The 20,756-nt window shown below is 35.7% G+C and overlaps 1 protein-coding gene and 1 long non-coding RNA gene across 5 annotated transcripts in view; both read left to right on the top strand.

Moving 5' to 3' along the window:
• The first annotated feature begins 3,320 nt into the window (after positions 1 to 3,320).
• Positions 3,321 to 20,756, top strand: part of EMCN (endomucin) — a 95,522-nt gene continuing 78,086 nt past the window's right edge. Inside the window, exon 1 of one of the 4 annotated variants that reach the window (XM_082391017.1) lies at positions 3,321 to 3,651. In XM_082391017.1, the coding sequence (XP_082247143.1) occupies positions 3,582 to 3,651 (70 nt within the window). In that variant the 5' untranslated portion in view covers positions 3,321 to 3,581. The remainder of the gene's footprint in view (positions 3,652 to 20,756) is intronic. The other 3 variants (XM_082391016.1, XR_014244256.1, XM_082391015.1) reach the window with 3 other exon arrangements.
• LOC309628252 lies at positions 3,658 to 13,649 on the top strand. The gene is made up of 2 exons (XR_014244297.1): positions 3,658 to 5,441; positions 5,497 to 13,649. It is a non-coding gene; the product is annotated as an uncharacterized lncRNA (long non-coding RNA).

Raw genomic sequence — 20,756 nt, 5'->3', positions numbered from 1 at the left:
CCTTTTGGCCTTCCTACCATTTTAGGTGATTTTATCCAGTGACACGCTAGGAGAGAGGAAGAAGGCAAGGATGGAAAGGAAGTTTAATTTGGGGCTCAATAATGGTGCCAGCTGAATAATCTTCTCAGCACCACACAAGTTAAAGTATGCCCATCAGCGTTGGAGTCTTCACTATACAATTTCTTAGTGTCAAAGATGTCAATTGCAAACCTTGAGATGTGCTGGGAAAGAATTCTGAGATTGCTCTTGCATGACCTCACAACAGCTTATCTCTCAGATTCAACAAGAATACAGAGGACGAATTGTGAAAAAAACCAAAGCAAAAACATCTTTTCATTTCTCAGATTAGGGTGGTTTAGTTCTCTTCACAGGTTTTCTTTTAATAAAGTGCTCTTAAATCACACACTTCCAAATAATTAAAACATCCAAGTAGGTTAGAATACAAAATGTTTGTATAAATATTCCCCCAAAACATTAAATTAAACAAAAAGTATCAGGTCAAAGAAAAGTTTTGTTTTAAGAGAGATAATACATTTTACTCTGAAAATCTTTTTAAGAAAAATAAAAAAAATACAAGATAAAAACCATCCATAATTCACTACCAGGAGATAAGCACTGTTAACATTTTCTATTTTAAATATATGTATATATTCACACATATGTATGTATGCATATGTACGTACAAATGCATAGATACATGCAACAAAATATCATGAAGGTGTTTCCACATCCATAAAAATTTTTTAAATACTATTTTGTGGCAGAATATTCCATCTTATTCCCCAATAATTAATGCCCTTGACAAGTGTTTGTAATAACATAAACTTTAATGAGCATCTTCCTTTTTAGAATAAGTTCCCACACATATCATTGCAAGTTCAAAGAGTATGGTTCTTTAACATAGAAGTATATTGTTTTGATGTATCAATAACTTTGAAGTATATTGTCAGGTCACACCCCCCTGAAATGTCATACCCCAAGAATAAGACAGTAACTTTCCTTGAACATTAATTAAAACTGGGTATTGTCAGAAAATATACCTAATTATATTGGAAAGGCAAAAAAAAAATTCTGTTATCTCAGTTCTTGAATATCCATGTCTTTAATTTCTACTGAGATAAATATACTTTTCCATTTTGTTGGCCTTCTGTTTCTTCTATGATGATGTTATTTTCAGGTGCAAAGTCATTGTTTTATCATTGATTAGCAAAAGGTCTTTTCATATGAAGGATATCAAATCTGTATTATGTATTATTTTTTCATGAACTTTTACATTTGCCTTTTCATCTTGTGTGTTGAGCCAAAAATCTTTTAATTTCTATGTAAGAAAAAAGATCAAGTCTTTCTTTTATGTATTCTGCTTTTGGAGTTATGCATAAAATGTCCTCTCTACCCCAGTTATATGCAAATAGTCACCCATGTTCTCTTTTAGAATGTTATAATTTTGTTTTTTACGTTTAAATCTTTAACATATAAGAAATTTATTTTGGTATTTGAAGTAGATACCTAACTTTAATTTTTTTAAGATTGTTAAAAACCTGTCAAAAATCACCTATTAAATAATACATTCTACTCATCACATTTACTGTAGATTAAATTCACCTATATCTAGTCTCGCCACACACACATATGGGCAAATATATCTATGTATATATGTAGATAGCTATATATATTTCTGTGTCTGTACTTTCTATTTTATGCCATTGATCTGTCTGTCTCTTCTTGCAGTCGCCACTGTTCCAATGAATTCTTTTACCTTAAAAATACCCCTGATCTATTAAGATAAAGCTGACCCACCGTATTACTCCTATTTTTCCTTTTTTTTTTTTTTTTGCCTAACCATTTAAAAATGCATTTCTCAGATTTTGTTTTTATTTTTTTCATCTACAGGTCTTATCTTTTAAATAGACATAATACTCTATTATCAAGCATTCTTGGAATAGGCATCTAATGTTTTTCACGGAAATGCCTAGCAGTCAGGCATCAGAATCAAAGAAATCAAAATGCTATTGAATTCCTGCAACAATGCTTGGGGACCAACATCAGGACTGACCATGTGTGCTGAAAACTCCCTAGTTAAAGCGGAGCAAGGAGCAGGAAGTGAGGTAATGTGAGTGCTCCACTGTGAGTTCATGGCCACACCCCAGTTTATTTCTGGAAAGTGCATGTGACATCTATTCACATACATTGCTATCTTTATACTCTCCAGGATATGACAAATAAAGTAACAGCTCCAAAGGCAGTCTGTTTTAGAAAATTACTTAGAAGAGAGGGTAAAATTAGGTTTTATACACAAAATAGACACTTAGAGGCTCTTCTGAGACTTGGTATAACTTAGGATAAAACAACCTAGTTTTTGGGGTGTTTTGATCAATCAACTTGCTCTATCCACTCTCGGAATAAGTCCTTCCCTGCACCGTGCAGCAGTGAAATGTATGTCTTCCTTATAAACAGGTAAAGGTGTACTTTTGGAATAGTTTTCTTGGTGGAACAGATGAATTAATATTGACCCACTGACACTCTTTTGTCCAGGGGCTTCATGCCTAAAGGTATATAAAAGGATGATAGGCTGAGATTAGATGTGTAGCCTGTGGCTGGGGAGAAGTGTAGAATTACTTGGCACACACAGGGATTTTAGTCAGGGCTGAGGCTGCATTAGCACCATGTCTTAATCAATTGCTGCTAACATCAAAGAGATCCCTAATACACAGCGTATCTTGCCTGATTGGCATTCTGGTCCAAAGACTCCATCTCTCCCTATTTCACTGATTTGTTACAAGAGCATTCCATTCCAGTGCCATTCCAATCACATTTCCTAGAGAAGAGTATCCACAGGGTATTATAAGTATTTTTTCCTTTCCCTTTTCCTTCATCGAATTCCAACAATAAGACCAGGAATGAGCAGTGAGCATTCACATGTCTTTACTTAATTCTATTAGAAATATCCTGAAAAACCTCCCTGGCCATCCGATAAGAAGTCTTTTCACTTACTCAAGTCAGAGCATGATCTACTTAATAAAGTTTTGCACTTATCTCCAGAAGGTGGTCTTTACTAATCTGGCTTTCAAGTTGGAAAGAGAGAAGAAAAGTTGATTCTTTGTGGATTCTGCTCTAAAATTTAACCCTCAGGCAATTAAAGCCTCTTTATCCAAATCAAGTCGTTGTTTAATGAGGCCCCTTTATAAACACTCCAAAACATACTTTCAAAACAAAAGTTAGAAAGCCTGTAAGATCCATTCTCAAGAAAGATCTCTTTCTGTTCAAAACCCGTTCTGACCTTTTTGTTGAAGAAGAACAAAATAGTGTAGTAACAAAAACACAAGTGGCTGCCAAAGGAAGAGAAAAAAAAAGTTCCTGTAAGGGGCTGAAACAATAAATCTCCTCTCTGCTGAACTCCCAAAGGGAGTGTGTGCATTTCCTCCTGTTCTTTATCAGAACCCCCGAAATAAGTAGGCATGGGCAGTGGCTGTTCACATCCAGCACACCTTTTCCATTTGCTAAGAAGGCCCTGCCAGGCTGGGAGGGAGTTTGTCCCTGCCTGACTCTGGAGAGAAGAGCCACTGTGACGATCCACAGGCACCATGAAACTGCTTCAAGGGACCGTACTTTGTCTTCTTCTGTCCAGTCTTTGTAGCGGTGTGGACGACGCAGGTACCCTTTTCTCTTATTGTTCTGACGGTGTGGATCAGAAATCACTAGTGGGCGGCTCTGAGCCTCAGTTTACCTTCAGGGAGCCTCCCCTGAAAAGCAGACGCAGCAGTGCATTTGCTGAGTTGAGTGTGTGTGCAGGTGGGCGGGGGGTGCGTGGAGAAGGCTTCACAGAGAGGATGTTTGTTTTCACGGAAGGAAAAGTGTTTGCTGCTGCAGCGGCCTTGAAGTGTGTTCCATGGCGTCGTAAAGGTACTGGGAATATACAATAGCCTTTTCGGACAGTAACAATCTGGGGCTCAAACGCTGGCTAAAAATGGGCTATTTCTCAAAAATGTGCTCTTTTCAGACATAAGCCTAGAAATAACAAGATTGTCATGTACCGGTGAAAGGCTGTAATCAGAAACATTGCTCTGCAGATGCTGGCCTATATTTGTCCCAACTATCTTTTGGCTCTGATAAATTGAGAGGTTGGATAAAACTGCCTAGGGAAGTGAATCTTAATATCTTGAGGGGGGGAGAGGGTGAGAATGGAGGAGAGTCACCTGATTAAAGTTTAATGGATGCTTGCTCTAGAAATTAACACAGATACGTACAATGTTTTGCATAACATTTCAGGGAATTTATAGACATAAAAACCCTACCCATTGACTGCAGGTTCTGAAACTTAGATAAAGGATATATATGCACCTACATAAGCCCTGACTATATTAATGACCAGTTGCAAGAAATGATTGCATTTGACTTTTGACCCTTCTGGAGGGATTTACTGTAAGCAATTAGATTTAATCAATATTTATTAGGCTCTCACCATGTGTTCAGCAGTGCAAGGAATACAAAAATGAGTAAGACATTGTCCTTGCCCACAGTGGCAAATGCACTATTGGGAGAAATAAGCATGTAAATCTAACATAAGACAGATTTAATAGGTGCAAAAACTAAAGTACAAACTATCATAAAAGAACATGGTTGGGACACATTGATTCTGACTCTGAGGAGCCCTGGAAAAAACTCAATTCTAACTTTATTTTGCATGTGCTCTTTTCAAAATTCACTGCTTACAAAATTCCATTTGCAGTGATTATGTAGGAAAAAATAAGCACACTCCTTCTTGAACAATATTTATCATTAATTTCTCAAAATATGTATATAAATTTAGTGCAAATACCCAAACACTGCAAAATCACATACGATTGATTACAATCCATCTGGGAGTTTCCAGGGTTAAGTTGCAGTGGGCATAAGACCAGAAAATTTAACTTAGATGAGTTACAAAGTTCTGATTATTTTAAAAGAAAGAATATTTATGAGATGACACAGAAATCAATGCACTAGCTTATAAGTAACTCTTCAGTTTGCATGGGAGAGATAGGAATGGATTACATGTACTTCAGAAAGCAAAGTGTAATAGAATCAATAGAAGCAGCCTGCAAAACCTGACCGTAAGGAAGCTGGAAAGGTGAGAGATAACCCAAAGATGACCTGGCAGGTTTTTCTATTATGATCATTTTAGGAAAAAAATCAGCATCCTTTAGCTCATTGGTAATGAGCCCAACCTCTCTATTAATAGTGTCTTCTTTCTAATGAACTATTAACCAAAGTAAGATAATTTCTTTTTTTTTTTGAATTTTATTTTATTTATTTTTTTATACAGCAGGTTCTTATTAGTTACCCATTTTATACATATAGTGTGTATATGTCAATAGTAAGATAATTTCTTATTTGAGCAGAGACAACGGTTACACAATGACTATCTCCTTCAACCTCTCCCATCGAGCCTTTGTTAATTTAAGGCAAGTGTCTGTAAAATCTACCCCATTTATCCTAGAAAAAGAAGTGCTGGCTCAGGAGCATAAATTGACCATCGGAGTGAGGCCTACAAGGAACTGGAAGAGATTTTCCCATCCACGTGTATGATTTTTTTTGCACCTGGTTCTGCCTGTTTTATGTTTTCCTTCCCAGCTACGGTTCAGGAAATGAAGCATTTCCTAAGCTGATTTATTAAGTTTTTTTCCTAACCCCCTGTACCGGAAACACATTGATTTCAAAGCTTTATATGTTCCCCAAGCTTAGAATGCTTAACATATTTCATCAGCAGAGTTGATTATAGGAGTACAGAAGGAGGCATTTCATCTGTCTTAAATTCATAAGTTGTCAAGAAGATCCATGCTTTTTTGCATAGTAATTTATTCCTAAATAATGATCTTTTAGAGAAATTGACTACTTTTCTTTTTTGTCAGTTTCAGATTTAAATAAATACAATATAGTTTTTTGTGCTCTTCGTGAAAACCAAGGAAATCTTTCTGCATGGCAGTGAGTGACTTTATTACTTGGTTAGCGGTACAATATTTTACAATTTCCAATTTGGAAAGCTGTTCTATTGAAATATGTATGGGAGGTTCTTGAAAAGGAACTGTCATTCTTTCCCAAGGTTTTCTAAATTGTATTTAAAACTGAACAGACCCCTGCAGTGGCTTTTAAGCTCCTTTGGCTTTTAAGTCTAGACTGATGAGCTTTAGACTGTCAGGACTGAGAAAAGTTAAATGAAGGATTCCAAGTAAAGGAGGCCCTGGAAGCAATTTACTTTTCAAGTGCCATTTGCTTTTTGAACTTTACATTAATTTAGGAAAGATTAAAATGTTTTAGCCATCTGCAAGCAGGAACACACGTCACTTTATTGGTGTCTGAAGAAGAATTTAATTGCTTGTTGAAATTCATTTGTTAGGAATTGAACATTCAATTTCATGGGAAAAAAAATGGATTGAACATCCTATAAGACAAACACTATGCTAGACGCTGTAGGTTTATAGCGATCACTATGACTCAACCCTTGTCCTAGAAGTGGTGGGGAGAGAGGAGGAGGAGACAAATCATTATAAGTTTGATTCTATTGTCTTAAGTGGTAAATAAAGAATGCTATGGAGAATTCACAACTAGGTTAGTTTTGGGTGTAGGAACATCAGAAAAGCCTTCATATAAAAGTGGAAATTATGATAAACTTTGAAACTTGAAACACAGGTTGGATGGATGGAATTTCTTGAATAGGAACTTAAAAACATCAGTATGTTCCAGTCTAGAAATTTAAGGAGGTCACAGATTGGACAGAGGTTAAGTGTTGGAAATATAGCCTCAGGATATGTTGAATACCAGGAAGAGAAATATTGACTCAGATAGTTAATTATATTGGATTCTCTAAATGTGTTTGAGCATGGGAATTATATGATTGGGACCATAAACTGAGAAGATTAATCTGTCAACAGGGTATACATTAGACTATGGCAGTCAGGAGAGAGAAAAGCTAAAGAAAATGGTTCAAATGTTATTGCAAGTCTGAAAGTCTGTCAATAAAATGAAAAGAAGGGTCTAGGGAAGAGCTTTAAAGAAGTAGAAAGTTTGTGACTTGACATATTATTGACTGGCTATGAGAAAGATAGTGACAGATGTAGAATGTTATTTGAATAATAGAAGTAGGGAAATGCCTGGGACCAGACGTATGGAAAGCTAGGAGGAGATGGTTTAGGGAGAAAATGATGAATTTGATTTTGGACATGGTGAGTTTGAAATCTTAATAAGATATTCAAGTAGAGATGACCAATGGTAGGTTAAAATTGTCTAGTTGGTAGATGGAATGGCCCTGGAGGTGATGGTGAGGGGATGAGTATTCTTTACACTTGTCTGCCAAGAGATTTTAGTCCTGTCCTGCTCACTGGGAGATTAATAACATAGCGAAGCAATTTATTTCTCTGCTGGATGCCCATATTTATAACTCTCTTATGGCACTTATTTTCCAACTTTATCTTAGTTATTTGTGTGCATATCTCATCTCCTCTACCAGACTATAAGCACCATGAAAGTAGGGGTCATATTTATTATAGTCTGTATAGTAACAGTTCTAAACATATAATAAGGATATAATAAGCTGAATGAATGCATACATGAATGATATAGTTGCCTATTCATTTTTAATTTCTTCCTCTGATAATCACTTTTTGTTTACTGCCTTATCCTTGTGAAAGAGTTATGGACAGGTATGAATCACGGAACATAACATGAAAACAAGTGGAGTATTTTGATTCCTGGCTATCAGGAATATATTATATGTATTATATATTATTTATAAATATAATATATATAATATTATACGTATATAATAGAATATAATATATATTATTAGTTAATTATATATATTATTAATATATATATTATATAATATATATAATATATTATACTTATACTCGCTAAGTGCGAGCCAAATATATGGAAAGGGGCTTCTTATCAAAGTAAGTCAATTCCCAAACTCCAGCAGAGGAGATGTTAGGGATAGGTGGACAACCTAGTACCAGGGGACAGTAATTTACAGCAAACCTGGATGAATAAACTACTCTGACTATAATCATTGGGAGGAAGAATATCTAAATACAATTGATTCTGCTTCTCCTTTTTTGGGTATCAAATACTTTATGTAATATCTTCTATGGTTATAAATATTCAAGGAGAAACCTTATTACCAACTTCTCAAAAATTCAAAATGGCTTTTTTTCTAAAAGCAAAGTTCACATAAGAGAAGTTGGGAGAAAATTAAATAAATATCGTACATCATTAATTCATGTGTTATTTTAGGTAACATATGTGTTGCTTCAGAGCAGAGTATCTTACTTGTTACTTCCTCTTAGCTTAGTCACTATCAATAGATCTTACCTGAAGTGGGTGATCTATTATAGAAAGAGTGAATCAGTGCGGAAACAAATTCAATGGGAAAAGTTTCCAAGCCTTTTATTTAGCATTCTTTCTTTACTACTCTTTTTTTTCTTCAATGATCTTTAAAAGTAGAAGTGATCATTCTAGAATTCTTATTTTTAAGAGATTCATAACAGCTGTCACTGGCAAATTGGCAATTTTATCTTGCTGATTGTAATTATTCAGATATTGAGAAAAAAAGATGAACGTCTGAAGGTTTCAAAAAGCTTCTAATTTACTGGATAATTGCCCATCCTTTCCTTTTCATTGATGACGTTATATTTCAAGCTTCAGGTAAATATTTTAACTTGTGAATAATTATCTAGTCCAAGTTCCTTATATTCTTTTTTTCTTAGTCATCACTTTCCAACTTCCTCTTCACCTCTGAGAACAATTTGAGATGTGTTTTTCTAAACATTGAATGTCAAAGCAGGAATTTACTCTAAATGACATTCCATTCAATTCCTGTGTAGTAAATGTCTCCGTTCCTGTTACTGAATTCCTGTGGGTCATTATAGCTCTGTCAGGTTAGGATAATAATGCCTGTTGAGTGTTAAAAGAAGCTCTTTTAGTTAACAAGTAAGATCCTTTTTCTTTTTCTACTGTTGCACACAATATCAGCAGTAGCATGGGAAACATTAGTGGTGTCAATCACATCTAGAAGAGCCACTATATGATTCCCAAATTTCGGCAACCATAAAAAAAGTAGTTTTCTAAACTTGAATAGAGGTTTTGTGTCTTGTAGAATGACATATCAGTAGAGATAATCATAACAAGTCTCTAAATAGAAGCAGCCACCTACATCCTCTCTGGATGCCTTTAATCTAACCATTGCTATGGCAACCTCTCAGGTGTAGCTTGACAGTATCTTGTCTCACGTGAATGAGTATCTCTTGCTTTCCTGTCTCCTGTTGTTCTCATACTAAGGTATGCTTCACCTACAGAAACCCACCTGGCACTGTTGTGTATCTGAGCTAGAAGTGCAGGAGCCTTAGCACTCTATGAGACAGGCTTTGCCCAAAAGAAGAATGGGGCCAGTGAATAAATGCTTTCCTCTTCTATTGCTGCTCCAGTTTCACTATTTTAGTTCTCTACTCCTTTTCTTGAGATCACTTTCCTTTACAAACTGCATACAAACCCTTGTCTCAGGCTCTGCTTTTTGGAGAAATTCAGGATTGATTATTTTCTGATGGGAACATTTTGGTTTGGATGATAATATATACATTATACCAGAGTTTCTCTGATATTCTAATTGATATTCACTACCTTTCTTCCTCTTCATTTCAAGAAAAAATTTGAAAAAGCTTTTGTTGAATAAGTTAAATAATATTCTAAGCAGGTCCTTTCCTAAGGCAATCATTTGTCTGTATAGAGTCAATAAGGAACTATATTGTGAGGTCGGTAGTCAAAAATGTCAATGTCATTGATTTTATTCTTAGTGTGCTGCTCATCTGAAATGTAAACTGATTTTTATTCTGTTTAATCAGTCATATTCTGGCCTAAACCTAAATTAGTTGTGTCAAAAAACAGAGAATGGAGACTTTCCTGGTGGTCCAGTGGTTAAGACTCTGCACTTCCACTGCAGGGATTATGTGTTCCGTCCCTGGCTGGGGAACTAAGATCCTGCATGCTGCAAGGTGCGGCCAAAAAAAGAAAAAAAAAAAATGGAGAACACAACTAGGTCTGGTCCAAGTTAACCAAGATATGTATTGTTACAACATCTGGTGACATCTACCATTTGTTGTACCTGGCACTTTACACACATTACTTCCATCACAACATTTCAAGGCCAGCTTTGTCATTCCCATTTTACTGATTAGGACACCAACGCTTGGAGATAGTGTAAAGTTATCCTAGAGTGATCGTGCTTAAAATCAAATCAGAGAATATTATTCTTCAAAATCTTCCCTTCTAGCTTGCTATCTTCCAATGCAGTACAACTGCAATAAGTTGAGTTTTTCTGATCAAAAGAATAAGGGTAGAGACTTTCCACTTGAGTCATTTGGAAGCACTGCTGCCTCTCATAGCCCCTTCAGCATCTCTAAACTGCAAACTAAGACCACAGTGCTATGAATGAATTTCTACTTAGTGCTAATTAGCCACTTAATATCCTGGATTCAATTAATTATTAGGGGATGGGTTAAAGGAGTTGTAGGCATTTCCCTACCTATTCACTGTTATGTTGGTTGGAAAAAAATAATGTTCTTGGCTCTAATACAAATGTCAGTGCAGCTAATATGGGACTTAGAAGAGAAGGAAAGAAGCAAAGAGGAAATAACTATTAGTGAAATAATTACTTAGTGTCACATCTATAATTCTCCTGGAGCCAGACTGTCTGGGTTCAAATTCCAGCTCTGCCACTTACTATCTGTGTGAACTCGGGCAAGTTATTTAACCTTCAGCTTTCTCAGCTATAAAATAGGCATGAGTACAGTCTTACCTCATAGGGATATTGGGAGGATCGTGTGAGGTACTACACAAAAACACTGAGAATAGTGTCCAGCATATAATGACTCTGTTTTGCTGAGTTTGGGAACTCAGAATCCTACAGATTATAATATCCCATTCCTTAGACAAACTACTTTATTGCCAAGTTGATTCCAATCTAGAATCAGCAAATATTTAAATAATTACAATGTTCATTCTCACAAAGAGAAAAACCAGCACATAATTTTTCACAATAGGATTGAAGTAGGAATGAAATACGATTGCCAGTTATGTTCTTAATCATAATATATACAGGCACAATTTGACATATACAGACTGGTATATTATCGAAGATGCCTTTCAGATTTGTAAGTTATTTAACTCACTGTATAAACTAGTCACTCAAATTAATAAGCAAAATTGTACTTGTGTTTAATGAAAATTCTAACTTTTTAGTCTGAGAATAGTCAACATCCTCAAATATTATTTCTTATCTTAAAGTATTGAGCATTGCTTACTCTTAGAGGTGGGATAGGTTAGTGGAAGGAACTTTGTTCTTAATGTGAGAACCAACCAACTTTGGATCCAGCTTCTTAGTATGCTGAAGCCCGCCAAGACACTAAATTCTTGTTACCCTCAGTTTCTTTATCTAAAAATGAGAAAAATGATAATTGTTGACACAATATTGGTGTTAAATGATAATTGGAAAACCTATTTTAGATGCTCTGTAAGTCATAACTCACTATTAAAATTTAGTTATTAATATGCAACCTAACATTTAACTCACGGAATCAATAGATGAAGAGGAATGTACTTCATAATTTGAGAATTTTTCTTTACTGTCTGGGCCTTTAACTGCCAATCCATCATTGCTCTTTTAGCCATATACCTTTACATATTTTTTTATGGCTGCTACACACTCAAATTGCCATGCATTGAAATTATGCCCAAGTTAAAAAATCACACACACAAAACACAGAAAATCATTTGTATCACACATTGAACTTATTTTTTTTTCCACCTCTTTATTGGAGTATAAATGCTTTACAATGTTGTGTTAGTTTCTGCTGTACAACAAAGTGAATCAGCTATATGTATACATATATCCCCATATCCCCTCCTTCTTGAGCCTCCTTCCCACCCTCCCTATCCCACCCGCCTAGGTGGTCACAAAGCATCGAGTTGATCTCCTTGTGTTATGCAGCAGCTCCCCACTAGCTATCTATTTTACGTTTGGTAGTGTCCATATGTCAGTGCTACTCTCTCACTTCATCCCAGCTTCCCCTTCCCCCCCGAACTTATTTTTAACTGAAGTGGGAAAAGGAACGATTTGTGTGTGTGTGTGTGTGTGTGTGTGGTATGAACTGTGAAATCGTCCTCCTAGGGCATTCAGCAAGTATGAGGACATAAATGCTGAACTCCCAGACACTTTCCCTAGGGAAGAGAGGCCACTCCTGCATTTGTCAGCTCAAGGCTATTCTGACAACTCCTCTGTCCAACAGTGAGACATCACCCAGTTATCTCTCCCCCTGCAAATCCAATTTTAAAAAGTGAGAATCACCTTTTTAAATGCACATAATTAACTAATTTAAAGATTTATTAATGGTAATTGCATTATTGGGATTAAGATAATTATGTGAATCTATAAACTTTTTTTTCTTTTTTCTTTTTCATTATCTGACGGCCTCATTTGTTGGGTGCAAGTTTTATATCAATTAACGTTTAAAACTCTATAGATTTGCAAAGTAGAAGAAAAATGACAATGCTGTCAATCGTTTAAAAACCCTTTATTAGAGTCCATTACAACCTAACTAAACATAAATCTCTTGGAAGCAAGGACAATGTCTAATTGATCATTGTTTTCCCCATGACCTATCTTTGAACACATAGGGGATGCTTCCCAACTGGCTCTTGCTTTAATTTGGAGAACTGTATTTCTTCAAAAGTCAGCAGAGTTGAAAATACCCAAGGCATTCCTGGCTTTGTTTTCAGTGACTTGAGGGCAATATTTATTTTTATCCTTGGCCTGGGTTGTGGAGAAGCTATGAGTGTCATTTTAGGATACTCTGTTCATTGGCTGAACTTATTTGATTCGCTTTATGAAGTTGACCTACTGTCTTATCTTTGTATGAATAGCAGAAAATGTCTGCCTTTCGTTTACGTCAACTGTCCAAATCACACAAGAATGGCGTGATTATCTGAAGGCAAGTGTTGAATCATTCCTGTGTCTTGCTCACAAGAAAAAATTGGTATCCTTTTATTCTAGGCACCATTCATCAGGTAATCCTGAATCATTTAGCTCAGACTAATCCTTACCCCCACTAGAACAAAATGTAAAATTATGGAAATTCAAGACACACTGATTACAGAAGTCACCTCTCTGTTTCTGAAGTCTTGGTTCAGAATGTCGAATAAATAACTTTATCCTAACTAATCCTGTTCAGAAGTAAAGGTATCCAATAATTCAGTTATTCCCAGGTTTTAAAATTGTCACTGATCAATAAATAATCAAAATGCCACCTGGGCAGTTGACATGGGACTAACAGCTTTTTCCTTTGTCAAATAAAAACACAAAAGTCCTACAACACATATACTATTTTATGAGCGTATTACATAAAAGAAAACCTACTGTAGCTCCTTCCATATATTTGGAATATAATGATGTTCTCTTCCCTTCTTTTCTCATTGAGCTCTGGCTGGTGTCACAGACCAACGCTGTGCAACTGTGCAGGGTGCGCTGTCTTCTGAGCCAAGACCATTTGGCTTTTGTCACCAGCAGCCACAAGCTTGCTGTGTGACTGAGCCAAGCAATTTTTTTTTTTAACCTCTCAAGACTTTCATTTCTCCATCTATAAAATGATGTGGTTTGACTAATCGATATTGAGGTTTTCTTCTGGATCTACAATTGTATGATCTTACTGTAACAAGCAATTTCTGTACATTTAGCCTCAAGTTATCTTGCTTCATTTTCATTCTGTTATTCCTAAATATGTTCATTCTGGAGCAAGATGTTCAATTCTGTTCCCTAATGTTTACCTCCTTTGGGAATGTTCAGATAGGGCTGTTAGAACGGATCTTCTTTGCATGTGAAAAAGCCAATTCTCTGCCGTGAGCAACATTTCTCAGAGTACATACCAATGAAAGATATTTTTTTTCCATTTTTCTACATGGCATTATTTGTATTTGGCTTGGCTGAGGGAGGGGTAGAAAAAAGGACTGAGAGAGAGAGAAGGAAATTTTCTGACATCAGAAAAAGATTGAGAGGAAAAATGAGGTTAAAAGAGATGGAGAAAGTGATTGAGGCTGATAGAAAGACAGAGGCTCTCTGAAGGGGCTGGGATGGAGAAAGGTCAAGAATGAGAAGTGGAGGAAGGCTGTTAGAGAGATGGGGACACATTCTTTTTTTTTTTTTAACATCTTTATTGGAGTATAATTGCTTTACAATTGTGTGTTAGTTTCTGCTGTATAACAAAGTGAATCAGCTATACACATACATATATCCCCATTTCCCCTCTCTCTTGCGTCTCCCTCTCACCCTCCCTGTCCCACCCATCTAGGTGGTCACAAAGCACCGAGCTGATCTCCCTGTGCTAATGCGGCTGCTTCCCACTAGCTATCGGTTTTACATTTGGTAGTGTATATATGTCCATGCCACTCTCTCACTTTGTCCCAGTTTACCCTTCCCCCTCCCTGTGTCCTCAAGTCCATTCTCCCTTCTGGGTCTTTATTCCTGTCCTGCCCCTAGGTTCTTCAGAACCAATTTTTTTTTTTTTAGACTCCATATATATGTGTTAGCATACGGTATTTGTTTTTCTCTTTCTGACTTACTTCACTCCGTATGACAGACTCTAGGTCCATCCACCTCACTACAAATAGATGGGGAGACATTCTAAATGCTCTAATGATTTGGGAGGAGCTTTCCCCATCGGCCCTCTAGCCACTTTTACAGATCTAATACCTTGTAGAGTTCTTTCTTATCATTAAATCTCTTGCCAGTTCATTCCTCCATCCATTGCTTTGGCTGAATGCTGAATTTTTCAAAGCACTTTCACTGATCAAATATCTCATTTAATCCTTGACATTCCCCAGGGGATTGGCCAAGCTGGTGTTATTTGTGCTCATTATCAGAGGAGAAAACCCAAGGACTCACACTTTGTGACTCGAACCAGTAGCCCTCAATGTTAAAATATCTATTAAAATATTTTTTTTCCCAGTGTTCACTCCCAGTGATCTCCAGGCCACTCCCTTTCAGTAAAACCCAGAAAACTATTTTTCCAGCAATTACTGCAGATAATTTTTATACACTTGTACATTGAAATACACTCTGAGAAATCCTGGACTAGACTCAAGTTTGTGACTAGTCATCTGAGCTCTTTTCACTGTCCCATACCTGCAAGATAACCAGAGGTGTCTGGAGGTGTTTATCTTTCAGAAAAGTGCTAGGGTGTAGTGCCTTCAGGGAAAATTTTGGTATTAATTCAGTGTAACCTAATTTCTTTCTTTTTTTTTTTTTTTTTTTGCTTATACTAGTTTAGGATAATAGGAAATTTGATTTGGCCAAGACAAATATTAGTGGAAACGTTGAAATCTCCCTAGTCACATAGGCTTAAATTCCAGCATTTTTTAACCATCTCTTTATAAGGAGATAGTCTTTACTCCCTACTCAATGTAAGATCTTTTTGATTGCTTTCCATTCTGCTAATAATCTCCCTTCTGTTTTCATTAATACCAAAAGACCATGAGCCTCTGCTGTATAGGCTGCTCAAGAAAATTAGCCACATTGAATAATGGTTTGATTAGGGAAACAGCTATAGTAGTCCTATCAAAGTTTCAAGTGGGGTCAGGATGTGTTTGATAATCCAAACACAAGTATTTCTGCTTCCCAGAGAACTGTTAAGAGCCAGAGGAATTTGAGAAGGTAGGGAGGATTAAATGATTAGCATTTAAGCATGAAGAGAAATGGAGAAGCGGTGAGGTTATGAATCTGGGCAATATATACAGGGAAACCTCCAGTATTAGAAAATGACAAACAAATCTGTAAACTGGTCATTACCCTGCTGTTTCTTAATAAACCAGGATAAGATAAGTTTTAGAAAGAAGTCAACAGCCTCTCTTCCAGAGTTTCACAAACTAGAAACCTCTGATATCTAACTGGCAGAAGTGTGTTGTTTGGCCACACAATGTTTTATGACTACAGGCTACTATTTAAAAATCAGCAAGTTTCACAAAACAAGAATGGCGACAGAGAAAGAAAGAGAAAATCTTATTTTCAGCTCTTTTGGCAACTCTGGGTCTCATATTTCCTCACAGCAGCACTCGGTTAAACCTGAGTAATAAGTGCCCCCTTTTAAATTGGGGAATGCTCTCATTCCTACAAAAGTATGTGCACTTCCACCCAATCTGACTCTCTCCTTTGCTGCTTTGCAGATGTGGGCATAGGGTTAATCCCTTCACCTGTAGGATTTCATCTAAGCATTACGTGTGCAATTTGCAAAGCTATCACCATGTGCATGGTGGTTCAATAGATTTTTGAAAGGACAGGGTACTGGGACAATTTTCTGCAACTAACTAGGCTTGCCAGCTCAATCTCAGAATTTTAAAGACATTCCAGTCATCATTTTCTTTTTTATTTTTCATAAAGATTAATGCTTTTATTACAATATGCTATAAATAATTAACTTAGCCCTGATTAGTACTCTTGTTTCACAGTCTTGAGAAAGCATAAAACTTAGAAAATAATTTAAAGAATTTAGAAACAACAAATCATAGCATACGATTAAAATGTTACTTTATTTTTCTTTCCCATCACCTCTTTACAATTTATTTGGTGAACATAAACTTCCTGCCCTTAATAAAAATATTGAAGCTCCATGACTTTTTTGCTTACTCTTAAGAAATGGACAATTCTGTGGACAACAAAATTTGCAGAGGCCATCAATTTAAAATTAGAATATATGATACAAAATCATAACTGAAAATTCTCCCCTGTAGCTCATGCCTGTGTCAGATGGAATTCTACAAGTGGCTTCTTTACAAGTTCTCTATTTTCCGGTTCCCTATTCCCTCTCCAGCCCCTTTCTGACCACTCCACATTGGGAGCAGAGTAAGAGAGGAATGAGACAGTTGAATGAAACTTATTACTTGACCTGGCACCATACATAGTGCCCAGAGCCTGGAAGATGGTTAAAACCAATAGCCAAATGGTGCATTTTCATGGGTTCCACAAAGGTGTGCTTTTGGAACTGTCTCCCCATGCAGCAACTTGGTTCATGAGGATGGATCCTAGTCTGGGAGTTCAGTGGTTACTCCTTCCAAAGCACTGGTAATCCTGTGTTACCTCAGAGCTCCTTGATGCTAAAGTGTCCAACTCTCCACACAGTCCCAAGGAACAGGACTCAAAACAGCCCACTCTTTCATTCTCGCTCTTCATTTGGTCCACAGGAAACAGTCTTATATCTCTTTCTCTAACACTCCTTGCTCAGGTAGGCTTATTCTCAACATAGTAATAACCTTCCTGGTCCTACACCAAAGCAGCTAGGCAGCAATCCTTCATTCTCTTGATTTCCCAGGGGTAAATCAGATCCAAGGCCACTATGCCTTTCAGCTGTAGGGACCACATAGTAAGGTAGGTTTGAATTGCAGGGGGACAGACAAGCCTGGCTCCTTAGGGGTGAAGGAAGTTGGAATGGGATTCAAAAGAAGTATTCGGCGAAGACAACCTCTTCTCAAATAATATCTATATATCTCTCCACACTTTTATTCTTTTATGTTATACAGTGGGTAAAGAGATTCAAGGGTCCACAGACAGGTTTTGGATATTTTATTTGAAATTCTGCATACAATGATTTATCCCACCCCTTTGTAATTTTACCTATTTTGGTACCTGATTAAAACTTTAATGTTCACATATTGTGCCAGATGTCTTACACCAACATTTCCTTCAAAACAGCTAAAGACCTGGATGTGTATTTTCTCTGAGTTTATTGTAATCATGCTATAAACCAATATTATAATTAGAACAGTGAAATTTCTGTATGCTTAGAAATGAAGATATTCATTTATAAAAAACCTATGGATATAGGGAAAAGAATCATGATAGAAATTAGAACTATATTTTGAATATGAAGGGAAATAAAATATTTTATAACAGTATATGTATGATACAGCTAAACCAGTAATTAGAAGAAACTTTATAGTCTTAAATGCACACATTAGAAAGAAAATAATTTTTAAAAGGCTAAAGTTAACCCACATAAAGTATAAGGGAGACTATAATAATAAAAGCAAAGTTAATGAAATAGAAAGGAAATATATAATGCAAAGAATTCATGTGTATATTAATAAGATTGCTAAACCTCTGCCAATACTAATCAAGCAAAAGGAGAGAAGAAGAAAATCAATAAAAATGAAAATTACAGGATCATCTGAACACATGCAGGAAACACACTTTTAAGAATTCAACATTTCTTCTTGATAAAAACGTTTAGGAAACAAGACTATAGAGGATTTTCTTAATCTGATAGGGTAGCTTCAAAAACTACAGCAATCATTATACATAATGGAGAAATGTTAGCTTTCGCTTTGAGAATGAGAATGAAACAATCTTGCCCAGCAATGCTACTTTTATAAAAACACTGTACTAAGTATGCTAGCTAGTTCAGTAAAACAAGAAAAATAGATAAAAAGTAATTAGAAAGGAAAAATAAAAGCTGCTTATATCTGAATCACTTTGCTGTATACCTGAAACTAATATAACATTGTAAATCAACTGTATTTCAATAAATAAATAAATATCTTTTGTAAATCATCCTTTCAAGTAAAAATGGTATTCTGCAGAAAAAACCAAAGTTCACTTTGTAACTCGAGCTGCATAGGTGCTTTTCCTTGAGACACCATTGTACTTGTTATGCTGCAGAAGTGTTTTATGAATACTTCTTGTTTCGTCACAGATAACAATAAAAAAAGTGCATTCAAATAATATTTAATAACTTTTACTGTCATTAAAGAGATCCTAGGTGAAAAAAGGGAAAACCTTAAGAAATACCACAAAAAGAAAGTTATGGAGAGAAATGTCAGTAGCCTTCTGAAGCATTTTGTGACAAGAACAATCTTGTTTTAGCAAATAAATCTCTGTTGTCATTAATCATACTTTATTTGCAAGTTCCCCATTTCCCTCACATCTCTGGAACAAATCCCTTATGAATAGGGAAGATACTGTGTTCTTTTTAAAGTTTTAATTTAGCTATTATTGATTTCCTCCCAGTCTCATTCTGTTATTCTCTTATTGCAGGTTGTCATTCACCTTTACTTACTTAGGGTCAGAGGCCTTTCATGTAAGACTTGCCTTCACTCAGGTTTGTCCTCTTGCATTGAGGGAGCCTTTTGTAAGATGTTTCTACCTGGGATTATTTAGTAGTCAGAGGCATTCATCATATTTAATTTGAGTAGTTGATTTGTAAATCTGCCCCGCTAGACTGAAGGCTGACCCTTATGTTAGTGTACCTCAAGATCTCTGGTCTCCACCAGGTCCTTATTGTGAGGCTAGGACCTGTCTTCTGAGGTCTAGATTGAAGCTTGCTTTGTATGCTTCTTGGTGTTTCAGACAGGCTGTCATGAGAAGGAACAGTGTTTAATCCTCCTTAGGACTTTAATTTCATTCAAATTCGACTTTCTCCTATCTCCATCTAATTCAGGGTAAGAGAAGTACTTTAAAACTTTTTTACCATTTTTAAAAACTGTTAAAACATTTATTAAAAGTACTTATAAGCAAAGCCATGTGCTTTGTTTTCTATAAAATTGTTTCAACAAAGTAGCACATCTAACTTCATAATTTAACAATAATGCCATATTTGCTTATTAATTGAGATTTTACAAAGTACTTTTACATACATTATCTCTACAAAACCCTAAAATGCAGGCAAACTGGTATATGTTAACTATTTTCAATTTATGAATAGAGTTTTAAATACTTAAGGGAGTTTAATTAACCAAATATATACATGGGATTAAATGTTAAAGAGACCTTAAGTTATTGCTAAACTTGCTACATTAATAAGTAGAATAATAACATTTGTAAATTGAACTTAAAAACTTGAGAGAAATAGACTTTTTATTACATGAATTTAAAAAAAAACCTGAATATTAACTTCAAAACTAAATTAATCTCTACAAAACCTTTTCTGCACACAAAATATATACTTGGGGACATTAAAAAAAAAAACCACATTTAACAACTTGAAGAATATACTTACAAAACATATATTAAATATCAGCATCATAAATATAAGATATATAAGTGAATTCTTTGGACTGGTAAGGGAGATAAATAATTAATTGTATGCCATCACCTAGCACAGTCCTAGAACATAGTAGGCATTCAGTTACCATCTGTGTTAGATGAATGAAAAGGGACTCATTAAATGTTCAATTGTGTGATTTAAGAATTGCATATTTAGAAATTCTGAGGAGAGGATAGTCACTGTAGATGCAACTAATAAATAGGGATTCATGCAGATAGTACAGCTTCAGTTGAACTTTAAAGAAAAAAATTATCCATGTTCTATAAAAGTTTTATTAAATAAAAAAGAGGGAGGAACAACACGGACAAAGCTACAAAGTAGGAAATAAAAACGCCATGTTTAAGGGATAGAAAACCAGATTATCTATTGGGGAGCAATGGGAAATTTGAGTGGGTAGATTCAAATTTTAAACAAAACTTTGAAGTTTCTTCCAGAATACAGAACTTTATTTTTTTAAATTGAATAATCTTTGTACTTGAAAGTAATCCAACAAATTGTAAGTAATGTGGTAGCCAGTCTCCAAGATGGCCTCCAGTGATCCTTTCCTCTTGGTATTTAAGCACTTGGGTGGGCCATTCTCACACTTACTTAGGACTGAATTGTTCGAGTCTTGGAAGTCAGTGGAAGTGATGTGTGATTTCCAAA

Source organism: Balaenoptera borealis (assembly GCF_965194805.1).
Source record: "Balaenoptera borealis genome assembly, chromosome: 4".
Classification (NCBI taxonomy): Eukaryota; Metazoa; Chordata; class Mammalia; order Artiodactyla; family Balaenopteridae; genus Balaenoptera; species Balaenoptera borealis.
The sequence above is the reverse complement of the archived record's forward strand: the minus strand, read 5'-3'. Positions and strand labels throughout refer to the sequence as shown.